The sequence below is a fragment of the Vespula vulgaris genome, chromosome 2, assembly GCF_905475345.1.
Source record: "Vespula vulgaris chromosome 2, iyVesVulg1.1, whole genome shotgun sequence".
Lineage (NCBI taxonomy): Eukaryota > Metazoa > Arthropoda > Insecta > Hymenoptera > Vespidae > Vespula > Vespula vulgaris.
Genome location: NC_066587.1, coordinates 583829 through 608040, shown reverse-complemented (window position 1 = coordinate 608040; position 24212 = coordinate 583829). Strand labels below are relative to the sequence as shown.

At 32.8% G+C, this 24212-nt stretch overlaps 3 protein-coding genes across 7 annotated transcripts in view; 1 reads left to right on the top strand and 2 right to left on the bottom strand.

Annotated features, from left to right (window-relative positions):
* Window positions 1-36: 36 nt before the first annotated feature.
* On the bottom strand, window positions 37-5290 carry LOC127061947 (cilia- and flagella-associated protein 70). The gene is given in 20 exon segments (XM_050989474.1): window positions 37-185; window positions 252-401; window positions 484-604; window positions 662-792; window positions 856-1002; window positions 1089-1252; window positions 1531-1679; window positions 1753-1886; window positions 1958-2137; window positions 2171-2377; window positions 2713-2836; window positions 2917-3059; window positions 3150-3298; window positions 3408-3575; window positions 3578-3701; window positions 3765-3941; window positions 4063-4310; window positions 4381-4816; window positions 4877-4972; window positions 5189-5290. Coding segments are annotated over 20 exon segments (3141 nt in total). The 5' UTR covers window positions 5192-5290; the 3' UTR covers window positions 37-95.
* Window positions 1246-24212, top strand: part of LOC127073043 (carbohydrate sulfotransferase 11-like) — a 29724-nt gene continuing 6757 nt past the window's right edge. Inside the window, exons 1-8 of one of the 3 annotated variants that reach the window (XM_051014040.1) lie at window positions 1246-1411; window positions 18431-18506; window positions 18634-18828; window positions 18919-19064; window positions 19142-19313; window positions 19397-19556; window positions 19657-19856; window positions 19941-20207. In XM_051014040.1, the coding sequence (XP_050869997.1) occupies window positions 18688-18828; window positions 18919-19064; window positions 19142-19313; window positions 19397-19556; window positions 19657-19856; window positions 19941-20171 (1050 nt within the window). In that variant the 5' untranslated portion in view covers window positions 1246-1411; window positions 18431-18506; window positions 18634-18687 and the 3' untranslated portion in view covers window positions 20172-20207. Of the gene's footprint in view, window positions 1412-18430; window positions 18829-18918; window positions 19065-19141; window positions 19314-19396; window positions 19557-19656; window positions 19857-19940; window positions 20208-24212 lie in introns of those variants that run through there. The other 2 variants (XM_051014042.1, XM_051014043.1) reach the window with 2 other exon arrangements.
* On the bottom strand, window positions 3735-24130 carry LOC127073031 (uncharacterized). 3 transcript variants are annotated; one of them, XR_007785652.1, is made up of 24 exons: window positions 22592-24130; window positions 20659-22515; window positions 16047-16211; window positions 15659-15844; window positions 15386-15562; window positions 15151-15322; window positions 14749-14857; window positions 14555-14678; window positions 14419-14472; window positions 13673-13745; window positions 13206-13590; window positions 12766-13119; window positions 12495-12645; window positions 12180-12406; window positions 9521-9639; window positions 8818-9062; window positions 8248-8721; window positions 7773-8126; window positions 7497-7675; window positions 7225-7420; window positions 6922-7070; window positions 6678-6836; window positions 4621-6588; window positions 3735-4530 (listed from the first exon to the last, which is right to left on the bottom strand). XR_007785652.1 is itself a non-coding variant. In XM_051014019.1 (24 exons), the coding sequence occupies exons 1-24, from the start codon at window positions 23159-23161 to the stop codon at window positions 6468-6470; spliced, it is 6513 nt and encodes a 2170-aa protein (XP_050869976.1). In that variant the 5' UTR covers window positions 23162-24129; the 3' UTR covers window positions 6445-6467. The 3 variants fall into 3 exon arrangements, 1 of the variants encoding a protein (XP_050869976.1); XM_051014019.1 differs by lacking the exon at window positions 3735-4530 and having other exon boundaries at window positions 6445-6588; window positions 14407-14472; window positions 15157-15322; window positions 22592-22879; window positions 22973-24129; XR_007785653.1 differs by lacking the exon at window positions 14419-14472 and having other exon boundaries at window positions 22592-24129.

Genomic DNA, 24212 nt, shown 5'->3' with positions numbered 1-24212 from the left:
TGGAGAAATAATGCATTTCCTTTCATCCCGAATTATGAAGACATACTAACGATCTCTTTGTTCCTAAACTTTACCATTTCACACTTTACACCATTTCACGTGACTTGTAAAATTTCTACTTCATAATTCAATCGTTCCATGGATTCTTTTATCGCATTCAATAATTTTTCATTTTTGAGATTATACTAAAAAACAATATCTCCTGTATGAAATAATATTTTTCTTCCAATAACTTTTCTAATAACAATTACCTTGATAGCCTGTCTGTAACATTGAGCAAATTCTTCGTATCGGTTAAGAGAAAGATTCAATAAGCACAAGTATCCCCAAACATCTACATTGCAATTATCGATCTTGTTCGCTTCTATCAAAGCTACTTCAGCTTCCTTTAATTGATTCAGCTTAAGAAACAAAACATCAATTAACATAAAAAATCATACGGAGGAACGACGATAATTGCTTTTCATTAAAAATATTGTTCACTTCATAAAATGAAATTCCAACATGAAGCCAGCTTTGACTCGTCGGTGAAGTCTGGCAGGCGTTTAAAAATACTTTCTTTGCCTTTTCGTATTCCTTTTTATTTTCGTAACATAGTCCTACCCTAATCACGATAGGATAATTATACCTTGCAATTTTATTTAATAGCTGATATTAATACCTTAATTGCAAAAGATAAATATTATCTGGTCTGTTAAAGAGCATATTAGCAAATTCATAACATTTTATGGCTTCTTGGAAATCACCTTCTTGGAAATAACAATGTCCCATCAAACAACCTATCGAGTAATCCTACAGAAAGAAGTTAATGGAGTAAGAAAAATAAATCGTATGGACTAGAAAACAATGTTACACCATTCCGTATTGACATCGGGCTTCCTTCAAATGAGATAAAGCATCGTCGTGTCTGTGTAAGAGATAATGTTGCACTGCCATATAATATAATAAATACGTTGATCTACCTGTCAGTGACATTTCTTGTGCCAATGCTATACCAGCCAGCTAGATAAATAAACGAATTTATATGGATGCATCTTATAAGCAATGAGTATAACTAAATATAACAAATAAATAATAATGACAATTACGTCGTAAAGATGAAATTTAAGTAACAACGTTGTTGTTATCATGTATATATTATCTTGTGGACAATGGATCATCGACCACGCAAGAGGTTCTCGATCATCGATCTCTGTATCTCGATTCTTGTCTTCCATGCATTCCTTGGCTATCCGAATCGCAATGTCTATTCCTACATAACAATTTCGTTTCTACGTGCGATGTGTGAATATACGTATGTGTATGTGTGAAAAAGAAAGAGAGAGAGAGGAAGAAAACAAAGATTATACAAAAAAATGATTCCTGTAAATACGAAGAAATTATTAAGAAGAAGTTACATAGAAAAACTAAGGTAATAAGTATCGCTAATGGTTAACCTAAAAATAAAAATTCCAACTGATAATTGTACGTAGTAAAAAATGTTGAAATAATTTTGTCACACTCGAGGAATGATAATTTGATTATCAATACCTGGATAATATTCGATACGAATATAAAATAAATGCAAGATCGTCCATCCTTCGGCAAATAGTGGATAAAAATCGGTAATACTTCGGAAAAAAATTTCAGCTTCTCGAAAGAGTCTTTTTTCCATTAAAATTGCCGCGTAGACTAATAACCTATATAAATAAAATAGGATTGTAAATGATTGATCGATAATTTCGATCGATGAGATTATAAATAAGATCCTACGCGATTTTGTGACGATTATTTAAAATAATCGCTTCTTGACAACATTCCTCAGCACGTTCTATATCCCCTATCGTTAATAAAAATACTGCGTAATTGGTCCACGTAGTAGGGTCATTTTTTTCTTTATCGATAATCTAAACATCGAAGACAAAATAATGAGTCTTCCTAAAGACCAATTGATTCGAATAAAAAATTTAACGAGTACGGTAGTATAATATTTCCTTGCTTCTTCGATGTAACCTAATTCATAAGCTTCATCGGCATAGAAATAAAATCTCTTTAAATCAGAAACGATCGACCTTGAATCACTCCAGAAATTTACTTCAATAGTTTTGTTAACGATCGTGTGCATAAGTTCGACCAAATAAGTATACGCGTTCACTATAAAATTCTAATAAAGAAATGATCGTGTAACTTATGTATATCGTTCGATCTTAAATCTATTATAAGCATGGATTTTGAAAAAAATTAATATTGATACCTGTTCTTCGTAGAAATTTAAAGTATACGATGGTAATTTAAATTTGTGATCTAAAAGTAAAATAACCTTTGTCTTTAATGCATTATACATAGACAAATAAGCCCCGGTTTTGTACAAGTACTGAATGAAACATGTTAATTCGTCCTAAAAAAAAAAAAGAGAAATGTACTAATTTTATATACAAATATATTTTTTACGATAATTATGACGTTAATTAGAAATAAAAGATTACAAACCGGTACGTAACAAAATTTCAAATGCTCGTCTTGAATATTTTCTTCGTAAGAAGGAAATGATTCCTTATCTGTTTCTTGACAAAAATCCTATCCACATGGACAATATTAGAAAATGATTTGAACTAAATTCAGATTTTAATATACTTCATGTATATATATATATATATATATATATATATATATATATATACATATATATATATATATATACATATATACATAAAATATTAGTTTTTCTCATACTCTATAACTTTCTGTCATAGTTCTCATTAACGTTTCGATGCATTTCGTATATTGATCCTTTGTCAAATCTGCGGAATATGGATAATATGGTTTTTTATCTGTTGGTGTTGTCAATTGATGGATCCTAATGTTAAAGAAGAAAAATGTAGAATATCTTAAATAAATGTAACATCGAGAGTTACATCTATATTAATAATAATTTACAAATTAGAAAAATCTTTAGCTAGTCGACAAGCAACAAGTGGACGATAAATTTCGATCTCGATTATTACAAATACTGGTTCATTGTTTTCTGTGACTACTGGTTCACTCGCAAGTATTTCTATTTCTGTTATTACCGATGTATTCTACAAAATTAATAGATTAGAAAATATTCGTAAAATATTGATTAATTGGAGTAAATGAAAAAATTATATATTCGCTTGAAAATTTATCACTTTCGTCGAAGCTTTCCCACGTTTATCTTTTTCTTTGGGTTCTTTCATTTCAGTATCTATTAAAAAAATATTTTTCTCAAATCCTGTATTTTCCATAAGATCAGTTGCATTAAAGGTATGTAATTGCGATGCAATTCGAGTTTTTCTTTCTGAATTAAAAAATCAAAAATCGATAATGTACGCGATACTATATATAATTATATAATATATATATATCTTTTTTAAATTTATATTTGGATATTTTACTCGTCTACTCACGTCCAGGAAATAACAGTTCGCTTAAATCAACGTAACATTGATAAACCTTAGACATTTCTCCAAATTTTACTTTGACTTTATTATTTTGCGTTTCTGTTACCATAAATTGAAATGGCCAATATTTATATCTATATAAATATATATATATTATTAATTATTATCTTGTACTTTTAAACAATACATTGATTCTAACTTGAAAATTTGACGTTGCAATTTTTTAATGTCATCGTTTTGTAGTATGTGACGACTCATAGTGTTCCACTGTATTCTCGGTACATCTTTTTCCACTATATTCTATAATTAATGAAATTATCAACGCTTTGTATGTTTGTTTGTTAAATTATGTATTCCATATACCTGCAATTTTAATTCCTCTGCAAGTGTGTTCTTTACATCGTTGTAATTACAAGCTAGTTTGTATTTCGACAATCTAGCGCGACTTGTTAAATGTGACAAAGATTTCCAACATTTACTTTTTTCTATATCTCGATCATGAATCAATTTGCCATCACCGTGTATTATCGCTTCTGGATCCTTCGATCGATAATTAAAAAAAAAGAAAAAGAAAAGAAGTTTTTTTCACCTTACTAATTTATTCGAAACATGTTAGAAAAAAAATGGATTTATTATTATGATATCAAAGAAATATGCCTACTTCTTGTTCACCATAAAGAATAGTACCAGCTTTGTAATCCATATTATCAGTGAACGAAGATAATGGATTAAAAATACTTTCTATGGTAATGTTTAGAAAATTAAATTCTAAATCAGAAGGAAAAAATGGTTTTTGCTCTTGTTTAATTTTGATCGTTAAACATGGAAGATTAGGCCACGACACAGCATTACCATCGAATGTAAATTGTGCTGTTTCTAAAATTAATTTTTCCATAAATAAATCCTCTCCTGTAATATAAAAATTAATTTATGATTTTTGATTGATCGTTCATATAACTTTATATATACCGGGTGATACCTAATAAAATTGGCATGAGGTCGACATTGCACAATCCAATAATTTTTAATTTAAAATCCTTTTTAGAAGGAATTCGCGATTTTTTTGTCCTCGCAGTATCCACAACAGTAGGCGTAACATTTTCGTCTTTGTTGACGCTTGATACTGTAACTATAAATTGAAAAACAAAAAAGAAAGGAAAAGAAAAAAATATATTTAACATAATAATCGAAAAGCAAGAACGAACGCAAAAAATTTTACTTAAAAATGGAGTGGAAACTAGACGATCAATGGCATTTCGATCGGAAATAAATACTGGAATTTGAATAGAAAAATTAACATCATATACAGGTGGTGGTTCTTTGATACCAGCTTCGATTTTGATCGGATTACTTTCTCCCAATATATTTGAATTATGTTCCACAGATATGATCACATTTGTATCTTCGTTTCTTATCTGTAAAATATACTCTTATGAAATATTTTCATAACGTATAATAATTTATAAATAACTTACAATATTTTCTATAGTAATTATAGTTAATTCGATGATTCTTTCATCGGTAATCTCTTCTTCTGAGATCAAATTGTAATTTATCGATTCGTCGTTTGGCTACAATTAAAATTGATATTAAAATTTATATCTGTAATAATATCAAATAAATACGAATAACTTTACCGTATTCATCTTGTCAAATAATTATGAAGAATATTTCATTTGTTTACTTATTACATGGGTTAGATAAAATAATAACATATTTCAGAGTAGACAAAACGAGATTCGACGTATTGTTCGATATATTTACTTAAAAAAATTCATCTTACAAACCATTGTACTGCATACTGCATATTGCACTTATTGTTCTTTCGTTAATGGATTCTTTCACTGGCGAATAAATTTCTTTTACGATTATAAATCATTGAATTTCCATTGGTACTGTGTTAAATACGAATAGATACGTATTTTAGATAATAATATAAAAAAGGAAATATATATATATATGTGTATGTATATATATATGTATATATATACACATATGTTAAAGACATAAATATCAAAAAGTGATGGCCAATAAAAGTCGGCCGATTAGAAAGACGTTTAGATTAACGATCATACATCAAATGATTTATAGTAAAGGATGTATGAAAGGTAACGTATTGGGGCGGAGGCCATGAATGAGAAAAGTGGGAATCGAGTAAAAATAAATGTACATAATAACGATTAAATTTCGACCACTCTTGGAATAATTGTTGTTGTATCGATATCATTTTTGTTATAAATAAAAATCGAGCATTTTTTCTTGGCCTAAAAAGATCTTTGATTTCGCGTACGCAAATATTAAATAAATTGAATGAGATGTCGTTTCAATAAAATGTTTTCTAGCTGAGTAGTCCTTGTAACAAATAAAAATGATTTAAGATGAATTGTTCTCCGATCTCAAGTCACGAATGTTTTAATATAAAATCTCTATTTTTCAATGGAGATGCACAAGATACTAAAGATTCGAATCATATAAAATAATATTCTATGTCATTATCTCAATTAAAAAATCCTATGTCTTTCGAGATTCAATCATACGAGTATCCAAAATATTCCTATAGTCAGGATCCTGTGAAATATCGTATAACTTCAAGAAATCTTGTTCCAACTTTTTCCATTAAAAACTGGAACAGTCTTTACCAAAGCGAACAAATCGGGCTTGTTATAATCTAATTTTCAATCGTCATTGTTATCATACAGCTGCTTGAATTTCTCAAAATCTTTATCCTCGATCTTAATAACATCAATCTCCATTGTATGCAAAATTTAAAAAATTTCTTTACAAGTGAAAACTATTGTCAAAGATGTGTTAAAATAATGACAGTTAAATCATATCGTTTTTTGATTTGATCTTGAAACGCTCGTTATCAATTATATTGATTAGACCAATTCTATAAAACTCATTGACAAATTCTCATCACAAAAGTTGACAAACTGTAGGTACCTATTGCACCGGTACGGTGCAGGATTAAGAAGTTAGTTTTAATAAATATTTATAATATTCAGATCCTTCTTTTTATGTTATTAAACATTAATTCGTGACATGTGAGAATCGCTTATCATACGACTAAAGCGATTTCAAAGTTTTATCGATATGCCTCAAGGTTGTTTCTGGTACGGCGTCGGTCAAAGCTTTTTGAAAACCCTCACAATTCATTAATCGTCGGAAAATCTTCTTTGCGTGATTTCTATAAATAAAAAAAATAAATAAATAAATAAATAACATACGTAAACGATTAAAAGAGATTATAAACATTTGTAATGTATTAGCACTTACCTTGCATCTAAATTTCCGTCCATCAATAATTTAGCTCCTGAACCAAGCAATTTATCTCTAACATCACGAGGTAACATCATAGCGTGTTCAGCTCCAATACGATCTACGATCGATAATAATAATCTCGCTGTGGCTGCTCTTACAATTGCATTTTGATGACTAAAAATTTAACGAAATACTATAGTAATAATTTTGCTAAGAAAATAATATAATACTTATCGAAAATGAATGTTGTTTAACGCACCTTGCACCACGATATACAATAATACCGATAGTTTTATGTGGAGGAAGCGATTCGACCATTCGATCTAACGCTGCATTACTATCAGCGCGTAGAAAACGATTCGTATCTGCTGTTCTATGAAGCAACGGTCCAACGATATCATCGATATCCTATAAATATTACAGATAATTTATGGAACATAAAAAAAAAATTAACTTTAAATATCAATGTGTATTACATAATAACAATATAATAACAATATATTACATAAACGTTTGAAATTTTTTTTTTTTCTTGTAATCTAGAAAAATTTGTTAAATTTACCTGATCTATACCACGAATTTGACAACTAAAAATATCGCCTGCAGCTATACAAGCAGCACGTGATACTTGCGAACGAAGATTTTTAATGTGACGACCTAATAATCGACCTATCGTACCACCGATATTAAGATCCAAATATTCAGGATGTTGTTTAGCCAATTGAGATAAAGATTTAAGTCCTTTTATCGTTACTTCCCTAAAATATAATGTAAATAAATACAATCTCGTTGTATAAGAAATATAATTTTAATATGATATCTCCAAATACATACCAGTCTTTACTCTCGAGTTGATTGAAACACTGCTGTACGATAGGTTTCTGTTTATCTATTACTTTTTCCGAATGTTGATTCATGCTTGATTTATTAGAAATGTTTCTGGATTTCGTTGTACTACGAAGTACCCTAGATGACATCTTTCTAACGTTTTCTGTATTTTCTGCAGGTTGTTTCTAAGAATAATATTCATTATTTATAAATTAAAAAGAAAAAAATATATATATATTTATGTGGAAGAAATTGTTATAGGAAAAATTGTGAGATGCGTACTTCGATTTTTAGAATCGCAGGCGCCTCCTTATTCTCTATATGTTTATCTCTAATTTCGTCTAATTTTGTGAAACTTTCCGAAGGAACAGGTATCTTAGTAAACGCAATATTTGTAGTATTTTCTTTAGCGATATCTTCCGAAACAGACCAATCCATTTTGGATTCAATGTTTCTAGAATTATCGATATATTCTGAAGTTTTGTTTAACAAAGTTGTTGCTGACTCGATGGCGTCGTCTAATCTGTCAGGCTTTCTTGTTTCTAAAGTTTGATAAGTCACAGATTGATCGAGAAACACGGAAGGAACTTCTTCCTTCACATCTCGCAATATTTCATTAACTTCCTTGTTGAAAATCTAAATCAAACGAGATGTCCAATAAAAATTTAATTTCTAATGAAACGTATTTGTAGGAAGGGAAAAAAATAAAAAGAAAAAATAAAAAAAAAACGTAAATAAACAAATGATGTAACATTACCGGTGATAAATTTGAACTTCGAAGATCTCGTCTCGGTGAACCAAATACGTTCAAATAATCATTACAAACCATTGAATTAATAAATTCTGATTCAGATTTGACTATAACTTTCGAATGTTCGGGTGATGAAATCGTCGGAGTATCGTGCAATCTCCTATCAATTCTATAATTAATTTCCAACGATTCACCCGAGGACACTAATAATTCGTTCATAAGAATGTCCTCGTCCGAAATAATGGTAACGATCGATTTTCTACGTAATTCTGTTTTATTTTTTGCTTTGTCAACTGCATCAGAACTTTCGCTGTTTAAATTCGAATCATTGTCGTTTTGAACTAATTCCTCTCGTTTGGATAAAATCGTTTGATTATTTCTCGATTTGATTCCTTCTTCGCTACTCCAATCCTTCGAGGTTTCATCCTCCGTTGAAGTACTTGTTGATTCGGTGGAAGCATCTGATTCTTTCATCGTTAACTAAAAGATCAACGACGTGTAAAAAACAAATTTCTATTTTGTTCTATTAACAAAGAAAAGTTTCTAGGGTTTTTCTTTTTTAATTTTTTAACTTACGACGTAAGAATCGACGCTGTTCCTTTCTTGAGATTTATCAGAAATAACGTCGAAAGCTTTCTCGATGTTTTCACTTTGCGAAATCGGAATACCAATGCTATTATTATCACTCTCATCTCGATCGCGACCTTCCAAAAGAGATCGCAATGTAGATCGGTTTCTTCTTCTGTCGTTCGAATCACTCGCTGATAGATCCGACGATGTACTATCCGCACTTCTTGTCCTTCTTGTTTTTCTTTCGTAATCTTCGTTGGAGAACGTACCGAAAATAAACAAAACGTTTGAACGAATATACGATGATAAATATTTCCTTCGTATTGAAATTCGTCTTACTAGAATATTTGTTTACGTATGTATATCGACTACGTCATTGATATACGATGTTATTTGTTGTTATTTCTATTGGTGGAAATGACGATACATTCGATCGTGCCTTAGACTTGACCAGCGAAATATTGATTCCTTCGAGCCTGTAAACTCAGCTTGGACGTTAAGCGACGTAGATATATGTATGTATGTATGTATGTATGTATATATATGTATATGTATATATATATATACACAAGAGGTTAAGAACCTTCTGTTCCAGTTCGATCGTCCAAGCTGATTTCACAGTTAATTGTATCTTTCGTATCGATCGGCATCTTATTTACATCGACGCATAATTAATCTAACAATTAATCTAATAACGACGCATATATACCTTGATGAAATAATTCTTCATTGTTTAAAGTTTGAGCAGGATAAATGTTAGTTTCTGATAAATAATAATCCTTATTCTTTCTATCGTTGCATTCCTCTACGTTCACAGGTGCTTTGTCTCTGAAAATAGATTCAACAAAATATTATATAAAACGTATTTCGTTATTAATGTAAGTATATCGATTTTAAACATAAATAAGAAATAACATCTCGACAAAGAAAGAGATCTCGATCAATTTTGAATACACCTACATTGTATCTGTACTTCTATGTAGTCTTACTGCTATGACTGGTGTAACGTTAGGATTAGTAATTATCGTCGAAATGGATCCATTGTCATTTTCGTTACCGATACCGATCGATCTTCTACATCGGAAGACGCAAGGACAACAACGAAGAACGGTACCAGCGAAATTATATTCATTAGAACTTTTTACATTATTCTCATCTAATTTATTATCATCCTTGGTCTCGTTAGACCACACGCAATATTTAAATATCATTCTTCATCCGTCGATCCCGATATACCGATTTTTGTTAAGTTTCATTGTGTTGTGCTTTTAATTTTTTAGAACACTTTGTTGTCTATTCTGAAGAAACGATTGCAGTAATGTGTGAATATATATATATATGTGTATATATATAGTATGTATATATATATATATATATATAGTAACATGCAACAAGCGAACGAACGAATGTCATTTTCACGATAAACTATTTACACTCTACATATTTTTATACGACAGATCTTACGATTATTAAATAAATTATTTCATGGAAACAACGATAAATAAAAAGTAATAAGAAAAAAAAGATCGCTGATACGATAAAAGAAAATTGAAAATTATAAAGATGTTCGACGGATAAGAACACGATCGTAAGCGAGACGAGTATCGATATTAATCGGACATTTTTCCACGCAACAAAAATATCCCGTTCATAATATTTTATATGATTATCAATTTAAATAAATGACAAAAGTCTATTATATGTTATCACGAACTTTGTTCTTCGAAACAACAAAATGAAAAAAAGAAAATTCGTTATTTGTTTTTAGAAAAATCAATCGACGATCGAAAGAAACGTATTCGAAAGCTTTTTATCTTTGTATGATTTTTTTACACCAGTCTTGTCCATCATTTGACTACAACAACGACCGTAACAAAGGCTATGAATTTTTAATTGAAAAAAAGACCACACGTTGAGAACCCGAGACGCCGATAAATGCAAATGGTATCACGTAGAAAGCTTTTTGCCAACGTTGGAATAGGATAAAAAGAAAAGAAAAGAAAAAAAAAGTGTTGGGAGTTTTATTAAAGGGGTCAGATGATCGCGACAAGCAACTCCGTACGCACGATTGTAACTGCCTGATGGCGCCGAACGCACCGACGTCGAGCGTCCCGACGCTACTGACCGCTACTCCCTACTCTTACCCCCACTCCAACCCCTATTTCAACCCTTCTTTCTATCTACCTATCTCCCCTTCTTTTACCTTTACACTTTCAATCGTCGTTTTACATCGTCGACTTTCTTTCTTTCTTTCTTTCTTTTTTTTTCTGTTCTTTTCTTTTCTTTCTTTTTTTTTTTTTTTTTATCCACTATTCTCGTCGACATTTCAATTCTCTTCTATTTCGCATTATTTCGTGAAACGTTAAAAATTGTATTTCGCAGGACAAAGATTTTTCTCAATTTTTGTTTCGCTTTTAATGTAAATTGTAATAAAGAGTGTTGGGTCGATGTTATAGAAATTTTACGATGTTTCAACGGGAATGTCTTCTGACTCATGTTCGTCATTTTACGTTTGTATATCGACTTCTGAGAAATTTCGATCTATTGATCAACATTATCGTATGACGATCTAATCTTTTCACTGCGGACACAATATGTAGTGACATTTACTTTATTCGAAGGATTCTCTTTATGTATACACGTATGAAATCAGTGCCATTTTCAATAATAACGTAATAATGATGAATATATTATTTTATATATATATATATATATATAATAGTATTAAACTAAGAGAGAATGTTTGTGTGTATGTACATATATACATTTTCAAATCCTTTGTCGAACAATAATCCCGCATATTTCACGTTCGACATGTATGTATGTGTATAGCGAAAGATAAAATGAAAGGTCTGTCTGGCTAATACCTCGATAATAAAAAGATATAACATTCGTTTTTTCAATAACACGAAATTTTTTTGTAGCTATATTTTTTAACGTCTATATATGTATACATGTACGTATATATGTACGTACGTACGTATATACATATTTATGTATACAGGCGAGTCCCTGTCGCGAGAGCTTTTTTTATTATCGCACCAAGCACGAGTCGGTACACGCAACTTAAAAGTGACCTAAAATCTCTCTCAGCTATAATTACTGCTACTTTGAAATGTAATTATTCTAAAGTAAAGTGTCGTCAAGAATATCGTGTCGTAGGGTAATATAATATAGAATAAGTTTTATAAAAAATCAGAGGTCGTTACACTTCTGTTCCTTGGTAACATTGGTATGTCTCCGTTTCTACGACGACGACAAAACGATAGCAAAGACAAGAAAACAATATCCTTGTACAGTGTTTCATTAATTAAAAAAAAAGTTAGATATAAGTATACAATATATAAAGCATATATTATGATACTCACATATCGTACATGGAAACTCCTTGCAAATCTTTGAAAGCCATATCGACGAATTGTTCTTGATGATAAAGTTGTGACGGTGATAACGAACGTATCCGCCTTCTAAAAGGACTGTTTACAAACATACCATCATCCGTTCGTGCGTTCGATGATATTTCTTCGGGCTCAGTACGTTGTTGGCTCGTTGCCTCGTTAGTTCTCCGATCTATTCTTGGCTGAAACGATACCTCCTTTCGTTTAATTATCATACTTATTTATTATTCATTCGTAATTAATAACGTAAAACGATGAAGCGATAATCATTACATATCATTATACCTGTCCAAACGAAGTATGATCAACTAATGTCTCTTCATTTGAATTTTCTACATCTTGATAAGTACGAGCATACGAAGTGTTAACTGTTTTGAATGTTTTAAATGACGGTTCTGTAACGAATTGTCTTTGTCGTTGATAAACGGGATTCGATCTGAAATTATAAAAAGTTATAAAACTAAAGCTTTCTAAAGGGTATTCTAAGAGAAATAAAACAAATTAGAAATATTATTATAATGCAAAAATGAAACGAAAAACAATCTCGGAAACTAACGTTTCAAAAGCTGGTAATTTTGATTGTTGATCAGTTTCAGATATTGGATGTGGACGTTCCACGGAACTCGTTCTTGGAAATCTCAAATGACCATCAGAACTTCTTGAATATCTTTTGTTGACTAATACTTCAGGAGGATGCTCTTGAGAAACGACTTTCGACATAACATTTTGTTCGTCCGATATGTTTTCTTGACTCTCCTCGGTATACTTGGAATTTATTGTACACGATAAAGGTCGATAGGTATTACTACGCGAATCAGAAGTTCGATTCGTTACTTGGTTATCCAATAAACTAATAGGAGAGGTGGCATCTTGTTGAAGACGTTTTCGTCGTTGATACGTCGTCTCTAATCTACGCGTACAAATATTATTAACAAAATCCATCGTATATATTTCTGATCGTATAAATATATATAAATATGTTATATATTTATGTACCCTATATTTTTACTCCGCGCTTTAAAAGCGCTATTTTTGTTATCCGAATTGTAAACTATCTTTTTTCTTAACTTAACGTTTACTTGATCATAACTATGATCGGACGAAAGATTAGAAGCTTGATCGTTTATCTTTGTACTGGTCATTCCTCGGGAGAAAAATATCGGAATTTTGGATTCCAGTTTAATGGCAGAACTTTCTTGAGACAATGGTCGACATGCACGGTCATCTTGGAAATTCAAGTTTTCTTTCGCGATCGATCTAACGTTCCCATTATCATCGAGATTGTTGATTTGTGCCGTTTCTCGACGATTTAAATTTATAGGCGTTCCCTTGCTCGATGCATTCGTATTCTGATTGTCTCGACTCGCACGTGGATGACCATCTAAACATAGTAAATTGTAGTAATCGTTAGTTCGGCTCTTGTTTCATTTTCTATTCATTAAACATTAAGTTGAATCGATTACCATTGTCGTTAACGATATCGTCGATTCGTCCTTCCAATCCTTGAACTTCGTTTGAGCACGAGAAAGTATCGTCCTAAAACAGTTAAGAGTAATTTCCTTTCCAAGAATAAATTCCAATATCGTTTTCTAACCTTCAATGTTTTTGATTGATTAATGACACTCAAATTGGGCATCGTCATAATTCAATCGTATTGTAAAATATCGATCTTGCATTATCGTTAAGAATAACATATAAAATGACACACATATATATATATATATAAAAGAGCTATCTGTAAATTTAACAAAATTTTCTTATAATACTTATTCGATAAATTTATGATTGTGACAGGTGACAGACTTTAGAAACATAACGATTACACGTTATGCCTTTCAATGATGCGTCATAGGTATAGCCATATATATACATATATATGTATGTGTGTATATAAAAAATTAATATGGTAAACGTTACAAATGAGATGTAAACCGATGTACATGTGATCGTAGAAAATTTCTTAAGCTTAATTTTCAAGGAACTTTAATTTAACCAAATCGAATTGATATAGTAGCGGATAGGTATATTCAAATGTATGTATTATAAGTCGATGTTTATTTTTAGTCTAGGAATTTTTCTTGATGACCTTAGAGAACAGACCGTCCTTAGGAAGCAGCATTAACTAGTGCGATAGTGGTTATCAGGAGAATGCAAATGTAATTATTAGTGAATCATAAGAAATTGTCACGAAACCTACCCGCGTCCTTACCTTTTTCTCTAAGTGAACTTTCCAAAAGAGATTTTTCTTCGTATGAAACCGCGACTACATTATATATATATATATTTAAATTAAAAAAAATTAATTAAAAGACTTATTTATTTAAAAATATGTACATTTATTTTACCTGATTTTGAGGCAATATTTGCCATACTACAGGTTTCTCGTTCGTGGGACGTAAAGCGATACCACGTGCAAACAAATTTTGTCTGTTTGTCCATGGACTGCCATACTTTTTTGCATTCCTATTTCTACAAAATAGTATTTATTATTTTCAATGCACAGCCAGATATTACGAGTGTAAAATAATCAAAAGTCGACCTCAAAAAATTTCCTCTATCGGGTTTGGCCGTTGCGATTTGACGTTTGCTACGTCCTGTACCAGGTGAAACCGAACCACTTCCGGCTACGATCCAATCAACGTCAGGTCCTAGATAAAATGATAGATGCATTAGCTGGAAAATATGATAATTCATTCGGAAAAGTCGTCGTGCAAAAAGTTTTATATCGTAAGTTCGGTTACGTTGAAAATTTATTCCGTTTTACGAGTGTTAAACGAACATGCAAAAGACAGGTTTACCGTAGAGAATCGAAAGCTTTAAACTTTAGAAGGATTACGACGGTATTAAAAAAAAAATAATAATAATAAAAAAGAAGAGAAATTGCGTGCTAAATAAAAGACTTAATATATTATGACAGATAATATGAATCAATCGATCGTACGATTACCGGTAGCAATTTGAACGGTCGGTGAAATTTGTAGACCATAGACGACCAAACCGTCGGCAGAGACCAAAGGCAATGATTTTCTAGCTAGACGAGATCTTATAGCTGAAAACATGGCCTCACCGTCGTGCCTACTGGCCGATGCTCTTTTCCCTGCTCGTAGAACCTCCTGTAAACATTGTTCAAAGTGTTTCGTTTATTTAAGTTAATTCAAGGCCGATAAAAGAATTACCTCGGGTTCGTAAATCTGTGCCAAAACAGCCAAAGCATCGAGAGCAGCTTGTCGTACCCTACGACGTCGATCACCCACCATAAGAGCAACCTTATGTGCCACCGTCTCGACTTTAAACTCCGTACTGGGAAAAGTGACGAAAGAGAAGATCAACAACTGCAATGCGTTCTCTCTCGTCTGGAAATTAAATATAATATCGATTAAAATTTACGAATAGTATCGTCATAACGATGATCATATATACCTGCCACTTGACTTCGTTCGAAAATTTACCTTAGCATTTCTAGCCCCGAGACATTGAGGTTGCAAAAATTGTTCCAAGAGATAAGCAGGTTTTAATCTGAGCATAGCAATTCTCGCAAGTTGAGCAGCACTAGGACCACCTTGTCTTGCCAGGCCCCAAGCGAGTTGAGGCAATTTTCGTTTTAGCGCATTTTCGGTGACACCAGCAACGACGATCTATCGTTAAAAATGATTCAATTGGAAGATAAAGATAATAAGGATATTTAACGAACCTGATAAAATATATAAAAAGTAGGAAATAAATTTTATGTCAATGACAAAGTAAGTAATATCTGACAAAGTAAATAAATATAGTAAACTTAAGTCTATCAAGTTCTCTGTCGACAATTAGAATTTCATGTATGTATGTATTTAGTACCTTTGCAACTGCTAAACCAGCAGCCGCTACGCGGCAGCTCCTTTCGCCGCCAAGTACAGCATGCAAAAGTGATCCTAATCGCGACTCTATCGCGATTAGAGCTGAGGGTGTCCGTAATGCCGATGCTACTCTTTCGAGACCTCTTACGCGAGCACGCCAATCCTCCTGAAAGTAAATTTAGATTTACATACGTAGACCCCTATGTATATATGAATCATTTACGATTGAAAATCAAAAAGAGGATAGAGTTAATCAGTTTGGTTTCTGAACGAATCGTACGGTAAGTACGTTCCTTTCATTTATACGTTCGATACTCTTTATGGGGGTATTATCATATTATATGGGCTTATGGGGTCTGGTAATGTCAATGTCTTTGTATGTATTTACAAGTCATATTACTACTATAATATATATATATATAATATATTTATATATATATTAAATATATTTAATATTATATAATATATATATATATATATATATATATATATATATATATATATTTGACAAAGAAAAGCTCCATGTAACACGTTAAACTTTACAGAACATCGATAATTAATGAATAAATCTAATCCTAATATAATAAATATATTTATTCTACCACTATTAGTATTGTTGAGTCACGAGAAAACGCACGAGTACAAGAGTTAACATTATCGATCGTAGGCAGAAACATCGCGAACGTGGTAGCATCTGCATTCGCTGTTCTAAATTGCTATTAGATTTATTTATTGTGTTCTCAGCAATTCGTAGAAAATATTGCATTTCAAGGTGCGAATATATTGGTATGCGCGTGTTTTTACCTCGCGCATATATATGCATATATATATATATATATACATATATACATATTCACGTATACACCTAAAGAAAAATTCTACAAGTATGAATTTCATTAGAACTAATCGGTAATTTCGATGGTTCATATCACGACTCATCCATCAAGGCTTAAGATGAGAATGAGAAAGTGTCTTGAAATCGTCGAAGTAAATCGCATTGCAATTGCATCTTATTTGCATATACATGTAGGTAGAAATGACGCCTTAGTGAATTGCCTCAGCACGCAAGACGGTAAACGTAATAGGTAACGTTATACATACTACCTAATTATTTTCTTGCATCTTAGCAGCAATATCATTCTCCTATTTCGCGATTTCCCACTTCTTCTTAGTATATAACGAAGAGAATCTTTCATTTTCCTATCCTCGGAATATTCATATCGAAATCTCGACCACCCTTGAATCGTATCGCGATACAACCAACAGGGCTACTTTAATGAATAATTCAACGTTATAATTCACGCGCGCACGTGTACACACATACACACACACACACACACACAAATAACTACAAAAAAAAAGAGAGAAAGAAAGATTCTCTTCCTTGTGGTTCATATATCAAAACTATGATTAATCTACCTGTTTGAAATATGTCTCTCTGAAAGAAATATGAAATATATTCACGATTTAACGAAAATATTTCTTATTTCTTAGTATCATATTTATCGCATATATTGGATATACATATGTATATAAATCTCCTTGATTCGATTAAAACCCACGTGGACCCATCATTTTGTTCTCATAGAAAATGTAAAGAATAACGTCAGCGATCGATTTCAAAGCTGTTATTTCTTTACATACTCTTATTCTACCGACACGTTGACAAGGTTACTCTTGCGTTCATGAAAAGGTCTAGTACAATATCCTTGAACTTACATTGAATGAATATAAAATATGTAATGAATGTAAAATATGACCGTCACATAGAATGCTTTCTGTTGTATTTTTTTTTCCCCCGAAAAAAAGAAAACAAAAATAATCGAATATATTGAAATTAAAGTGAAAATAATAAAGAAGAAAAGAACAAGAGAACGAGTACGATATGCATTAAGATAAACAATGTATTTGTTTACGTAACATTTATTCTTTGTTTCGCAGTTATCATCATTCGATCTCATTCGTTCATCCATCCATCCATCTGACCGTTCGTTCAAGAAGATTCGACCACAACTGAACTAACTAATTAATATTCATCACGACGCTTGAAACCTCAAGGCAAGACTTTTTCTCATTCCAATTCAGGAGTGGACGATCGTTTTTTTTACATGATAAAATTTCTACCAAAATTTTTATCTATTATATTACTTTATACGAAACAAGTGGACCAATATAAAATTAAACAAAAAAAAGATAAAAGTAGATTAAAAAAAAAAGAAAACTAGCGATCGTTAATAGTCCTGATAGATATAAACTGATCTCAGGTAAACAATGAAAATAAAATAAAAAAAAAAGAAAAGAAATGGAAAAAGTGGATTATAAAAAAATTATTGTAAATTTCCATTGAATCCTTTTTTAAAATAATAATTATATTTTTGTGTACAGGGCGCAAAGCAAGATATATGCAGCACTGTGTAAAGTTAGCACGAAACCGGTCAGTCAGTATCGTACCTGGTGAAAGGTGACAGTTCTTTAAAGAAAATTTGGATTGTCTATAGTCTTAAATTCGATCGTAATTCCTACAAAATTATTAAAAAATGAAGAAGATTAAATTAAGGAGATTTAATATGTACAATTGTTCTGTATAGCTATATCTGATTAATTAAAAAGTAAAATCGGTACGACTAGGGACGAAGCGAGTCATGCATCGATCGCGAAGACGTCTTATTAATCAACTAATTAAAATTACTATTGTGTGCGGTTTGATCTTGATATTATTTAAATTGAACGCCACAATTAAAAGGAATGAAGCCGAGTCGGTATTAAGTTCATCAGATTTATTGGTAAGTCGATAAATAATTCATTTTTCTTTTTCTTCTTTGTAATAAAAATCTCGTAGAACAGAGCGTTGAATGGAATGTTGGATTTTATAGGATCAGGCAGAAAAAATTAATAATGAAAGATTGTTGACCGTTGATAAAGTATGTAAAAAATACAGACTAGGTATTTACAGGGATTCGAGCAAAGTTTCTTTTAAACATCCACCTGCACCTCAATACAGCGTTTTCTATATCGTTAGGTTTGTAAAATAAAAAAAAAAAAAAAAGAAAAAAGAAATTTTATTAGTACTAGAATATTAAAAATATATTATTTCAGAGCTCATAACATATCATACTGTCCATTATATAAAGCCAGCAGTACAACTTGGTTATATAATTTATGTCTGTTAATGAATATATCGGAAAAAGAATTAAACAATGGTAAAGAACAATTATCGACTATTGCTAGGAGAGTCATAGCCGAATTAGAATATCCTGAAGCTGACGAGGTAAAATATGATCTAAATTCTAACGATTTTAATATCTTCCTCGAATTATTTTCTAAACGAGATTATATTTTTTACGTTAACAGGCATTGAGAAGTACAAAAAAATTATTAGTGATAAGGCATCCATTTGAAAGATTGTTAAGTGCATATCGAGATAAACTGGAAAATTCTGTGGCCGGTCGTGAGCATGGAACTCTTCATTTTTATCAAAAATACGGAGCCATGATCGTTCGAAAGTATCGTAGTGAGTCATGATTGGATAACAATTGTATCGAGCTTGAGCTAATCGTCCAACTAATAAAACAACTTCATTTTTCTTTTTTTTTTTTTTTTTTGTTGAATAGATAAGAACTTCGTAAAACCTCAAGACGATCAAGTGATCGTAAGAAAAAATGTTCCACCAGCAGCAGGAATCGAGCCAACGTGGCGAGAATTCGTTGAGTACTTGATCAACACAGATTTAGCTAACTATAGTGACGATCATTGGATTCCTTATTATCTCTATTGTACACCGTGTCTCGTTAAATACGACATCATCGCCAAGGTTCGTAATATTATTACATAATAATAATACAATCGACAAATTGTGTATATTTTATTAGCCAAAAATATTAATTATGTACGTTAGGTGGAAACTTTATCGCGAGATCAAATTTACGCGTTGAACAAACTAGGATTAGACAAAAGGATCAAACCAACTTGGAGACACGGTAGTGGTTATACGAACGCATCTAGCATCTATTTTAAACAATTGAGTCGAAAGATGGTAGAAAGACTTTACGAAAAGTATAGATTGGATTTTGAACTTTTTGATTATTCAGCTGAAGATTATTATCGATACGCCGTAGCTCTTAATTAAATGAAAAAAAAAAGAAAGAAAACGAGAAAACAAAAGGTAATTATTATCGATCAATTATTATGAGAATTTGATAACACAAGAAAAGAAAGGGAGAGAGAGAGAGAGAGACTAGAAAAATATAATATCGATTGATTAATTATAGATTTGATAAAAACAAACAGAAAAAAAAGAAAAAAGAGAGAGAAAGAGAGAAGAGAAAAAGAAAAAGCAAAGTTTATGAACGTTTTTACGCAATCCTGTAATTAATCGAGTTTAAATCGAGTTACGCCACGCGACGAACGAACTTTTGTCGACAAAATCGATTGACCTACTTCCTACAATAATGTATCGGAACGATCTATCCTAAACCCTAAAGGTTTCAACCCAACTAGTGATGATACTTTAATAACTGCATAAAATATATAGTCATTATCATATATTCAGATCTTATTTACGCGACGATATATAATATTATCTATATTGTTGATAAAACATTGAAAATTCTTACCTTGTTATGTAGGTCATCCAAAACGTCACGATTAACCAATCCCAATTCTTCCCAACTTGGTTCCTGTGATTTACTTTCTTTCTTGTTGTCGCCCACTGCACGCGTCAAGTTTCCGTTTTCCACTGCATGACTCGTTTTAGTTCTTCGTATTTCCTCAGGTTCATTATATTTACGTGAAGTCACTATATTCTCGGAATCAACAATCTTTGTTGGCGAACGTGAATCACGTTCTCGTTTGAAAGTTTTCGAACTGTGAATCTTTCGTAAGGCATTAGTCGATTCACGTTCGTTCGATTTTAATCCTGACGTAGTGCCTACGGCAACGTTATCCTTTATCTTTTCATCGATTTTCGAAGTAACGTCAAGCGATCGTTCAACATCGTCAAGATTCTCATGATTCGATTCTATCGAGACAGCTCTATTATTGACTTTCGTATCAAATATCGATGAAAATGCTTTCGTATCGTTAGCACTTTCGTGATATAGGGTAAGATTAGCTTGATTGTTTATCGAAGAAAGTTCTTCGACATTATTCGAAAAAGATTTCTTTCTTTCTTGTTCTTTGAGAGCTTTTATTCTCTCCGAATCTTTCGATTCGTAATTACTTTCTATCGATCTAATGGATGGAACGCTGAACGATCGAAACAATGGTTTATCTTCCTTAACGTTCTTCGAATCTTCCTTATCCTTTCGATGATCGTTTTGCTTCTTAATATCGTCGGACAACTTTTCGATAACGAAATTTTCTTCGATGGAATTAACTCGAAGCGGAGATCGACTCGAGTCGTCGTCGTTTTTTAATTTTGGTGATCCCGATCGAGTCGACATTTCTGCGGACTTATCGTTACGTTTATCTCTCTTATCATCAAGCTGACGATCGATCGGTTCGATAACGAAAAGAGGACTGCTCGTTCTCGTAAGAATACCCTTTTTCGGACTGAGATCAGCATTATGTGTATAAATTTCTCTCTTAGGACTACTGGAAAGTGATCTGGACATTCTACTGGTATTGCGTCTAGCGAAATGAGGACTGTTGGGCTGCGATATAGATCTTCGACGTGACCGTTCCAATGGCATCTTTGTGGCTGGCGAGACTGGAAGGGGTATCCTAGTTTTCGAGGAAGCTACGACAACCGATTCGGTATCGTCGCTATCGGGTGTCCTTAATTTAACGATTTCACCACCAAAATGTACACGTCTAGGGGTTTTTTTTCTTGTATCGTTACGTTCGCTCGTTATTTCAGTTTCGTTTCTTACGTCGGTGCCACTTTCTTCGCCCTCCTCGTCCTCTTCGCTGTTCGTAGCTTTTTCTTCGAGAATGGTCATAGTGATGGCTGTCTCTTCGTTGAACTTTATTTCCGTTTCCAAAACCACTCGAGCCGGTGGCATCTGTCCATTAACAATTTCATCTTCTTCTTCGGCAATCCCTGACGTATCACTGTCGCTATCCCAAATTTTTTCACGAGTAGGCCCAACCTCGTCTAATTTGTTAACTTCCTTCCTATCCGACGATATCTTCGTTTGGCTCTTCTTGCTCGGTTTAACGTTGTAAACCTTGCAGAGAACTTCCAAATGTTTTTTCAGTTCACCGTCGCAACCAGAAATGATGTCGTCGAATTCTCCCGCGCCTATAGTCTCGCGAATCTTCATCAACGACTTTAGAATAGCTTCCTGATAGGCGACCTGGGTCAAACGAGAGGCCAAAGAGAAGGTGACGTATTTGACGATGTCCTTGCTAGGACGAGAACCACTCGACGATGGGAATAGCAAGGATGGTGCACTGAGGATCACTCCTGTGATCAGATTAGTTTGAAACACGTCCTGAACGTCTCGTCGGTTAAAACCATCCCGAAATATCTAAACAAGTACGAGCGATCAGAATCGATCAATTGTTTCAATATCGTTCGTCGAACGTTCCAATCATCTCTCTTACATTTTTCACGATCCTTTCTCTGTCGAGACTATGTACGAGGTATACTCTCAAAGCGTCCAAGGCGCCCTTACGAACGGCTGGTGCTGCATGACCTAAATTATTTAACAGTTCTGGTACCACCGGTTGCATTACCTCGTCCACGATTTCGCCGGACAGAGTCGGCATCACGTCCATAAGAACGCGAAGAGCGTGTTGCCGTACTTCCCATTCTGGATCTCGCAATCTTTCCGATATCTCGACGAATATCAATCGTGTATCGATCTCCGATGGAAATCTTCTCGTACGAACCTGTTCGATCATCCTACTTATTTTTCTAACGACCGACCGATTTCGTTTAGCAACAAAATGAATTAATTCGACCGAAACGTATCTAATACGAACCACGTGTTCCCAAAGAGGAGTTAGCTGTATCGGCGTACCGCTCGGTGGTAACGGAGTCATTTTCCGACGTGGCTGATGATGCTGATCTCGTCCCTCGACGAAAGAATCGTGAGAAAACAATGTATTTCTCGTAGGAATAGGTGAGGTTTCCTGGGGCCGCAGGCCCTCCGAGCTCGTCGATCCTGTCATAGATGTCGAGCCGAAGGAGCACACGAACTCGGATACTTACGTTTCGTTCTCTCGTTGAAATCGTCGGCTCTTCATTCTATTCTTTTTTCTCTTTCTCTCTTTCTCTCTTTCTCTCTCTCTCTCTCTCTCTCTCTCTCTCGCTCTAAGCTCTTAAAGCTCTTTTACCAACTTCCTATCCTGTGAATACATATCATTTATGCGTGACGTACTGTCTTCATTAAAAATATCTTATTTTCTTTGTTTCTTTTCATTGTCTTTTCATTTTCCATTTAGCTTTTAAAGCGATCTTATCACATTCTACATAATCGAATGACCGCATTCTAACGATAAAACCTATTAGCGATTCTATAATTTTCTTGGCTTTTATTCCGCCATGATGTTTCTTATTCGCTATCGTCGTACGTTTCTTATTTTTCAAATGAGACGACGTTCTTCATTCACGTGTTAGGAAAATACAAGTGACGGAAGGTGACTTACCTTATTACCCTCGATATGAACGCGTTTATCGAGCGATTCTTACGATATTTTAATGTCACGTGTACACGCGCGGTAGTCTATGTTTATGCTGTTCATATTTGTAGCAGATAAGAAGAGATAGAATTGATTAGAATTTGTTCTCCAATCTTTATTCGCGTTATACTAATTTATATTCAAAAGCAACAGGGGGATGTTCGGATTAGAATCGGTTCGTTATTAGTTATTACGAACTTATCATCGTCCTCTCTCTCTCTCTCTCTCTCTCTCTCTCTCTCTCTCTCTCTCTCTCTCTCTCTCTCTTAGAGCGGTACTTTTAAAAAGCGGCCAAGCAAGCACCGAACGGGGAAACTTGCCAAGTTTATCGTCAAATCTCACGACACGAACTTCGTATAAAAGTAGTACACACGAAATGCGATTGCATAACCAAAAGAAATTCTGCTCGTATATCAGAGGGATCGCTTCTTGTAAGTGAACTTAAGCTTTCTCCTTTCTCGAAACGTTTCCGTTAAAAAAAAAAAAAATAATAAAAAAATATAAAAAAAAAAAAATTAAGACGGAACAAATTGGTCTACGT

What these genes read in the sequence shown, in the direction of transcription:
- LOC127073031 (XM_051014019.1), bottom strand. Translation starts at nt 23,161, where the DNA reads ATGACAGGATCGACGAGCTCGGAGGGCCTGCGGCCCCAGGAAACCTCA. An exon ending in GGAGTTTCCATGTACGATAT is followed by an intron (nt 9,640 to 12,179) that starts GTGAGTATCATA and finishes ATCTATTTTCAG; the next exon opens with AGACAAAGCACCTGTGAACG. An exon ending in ATTGTATATCGTGGTGCAAG is followed by an intron (nt 6,837 to 6,921) that starts GTGCGTTAAACA and finishes TTAAATTTTTAG; the next exon opens with TCATCAAAATGCAATTGTAA.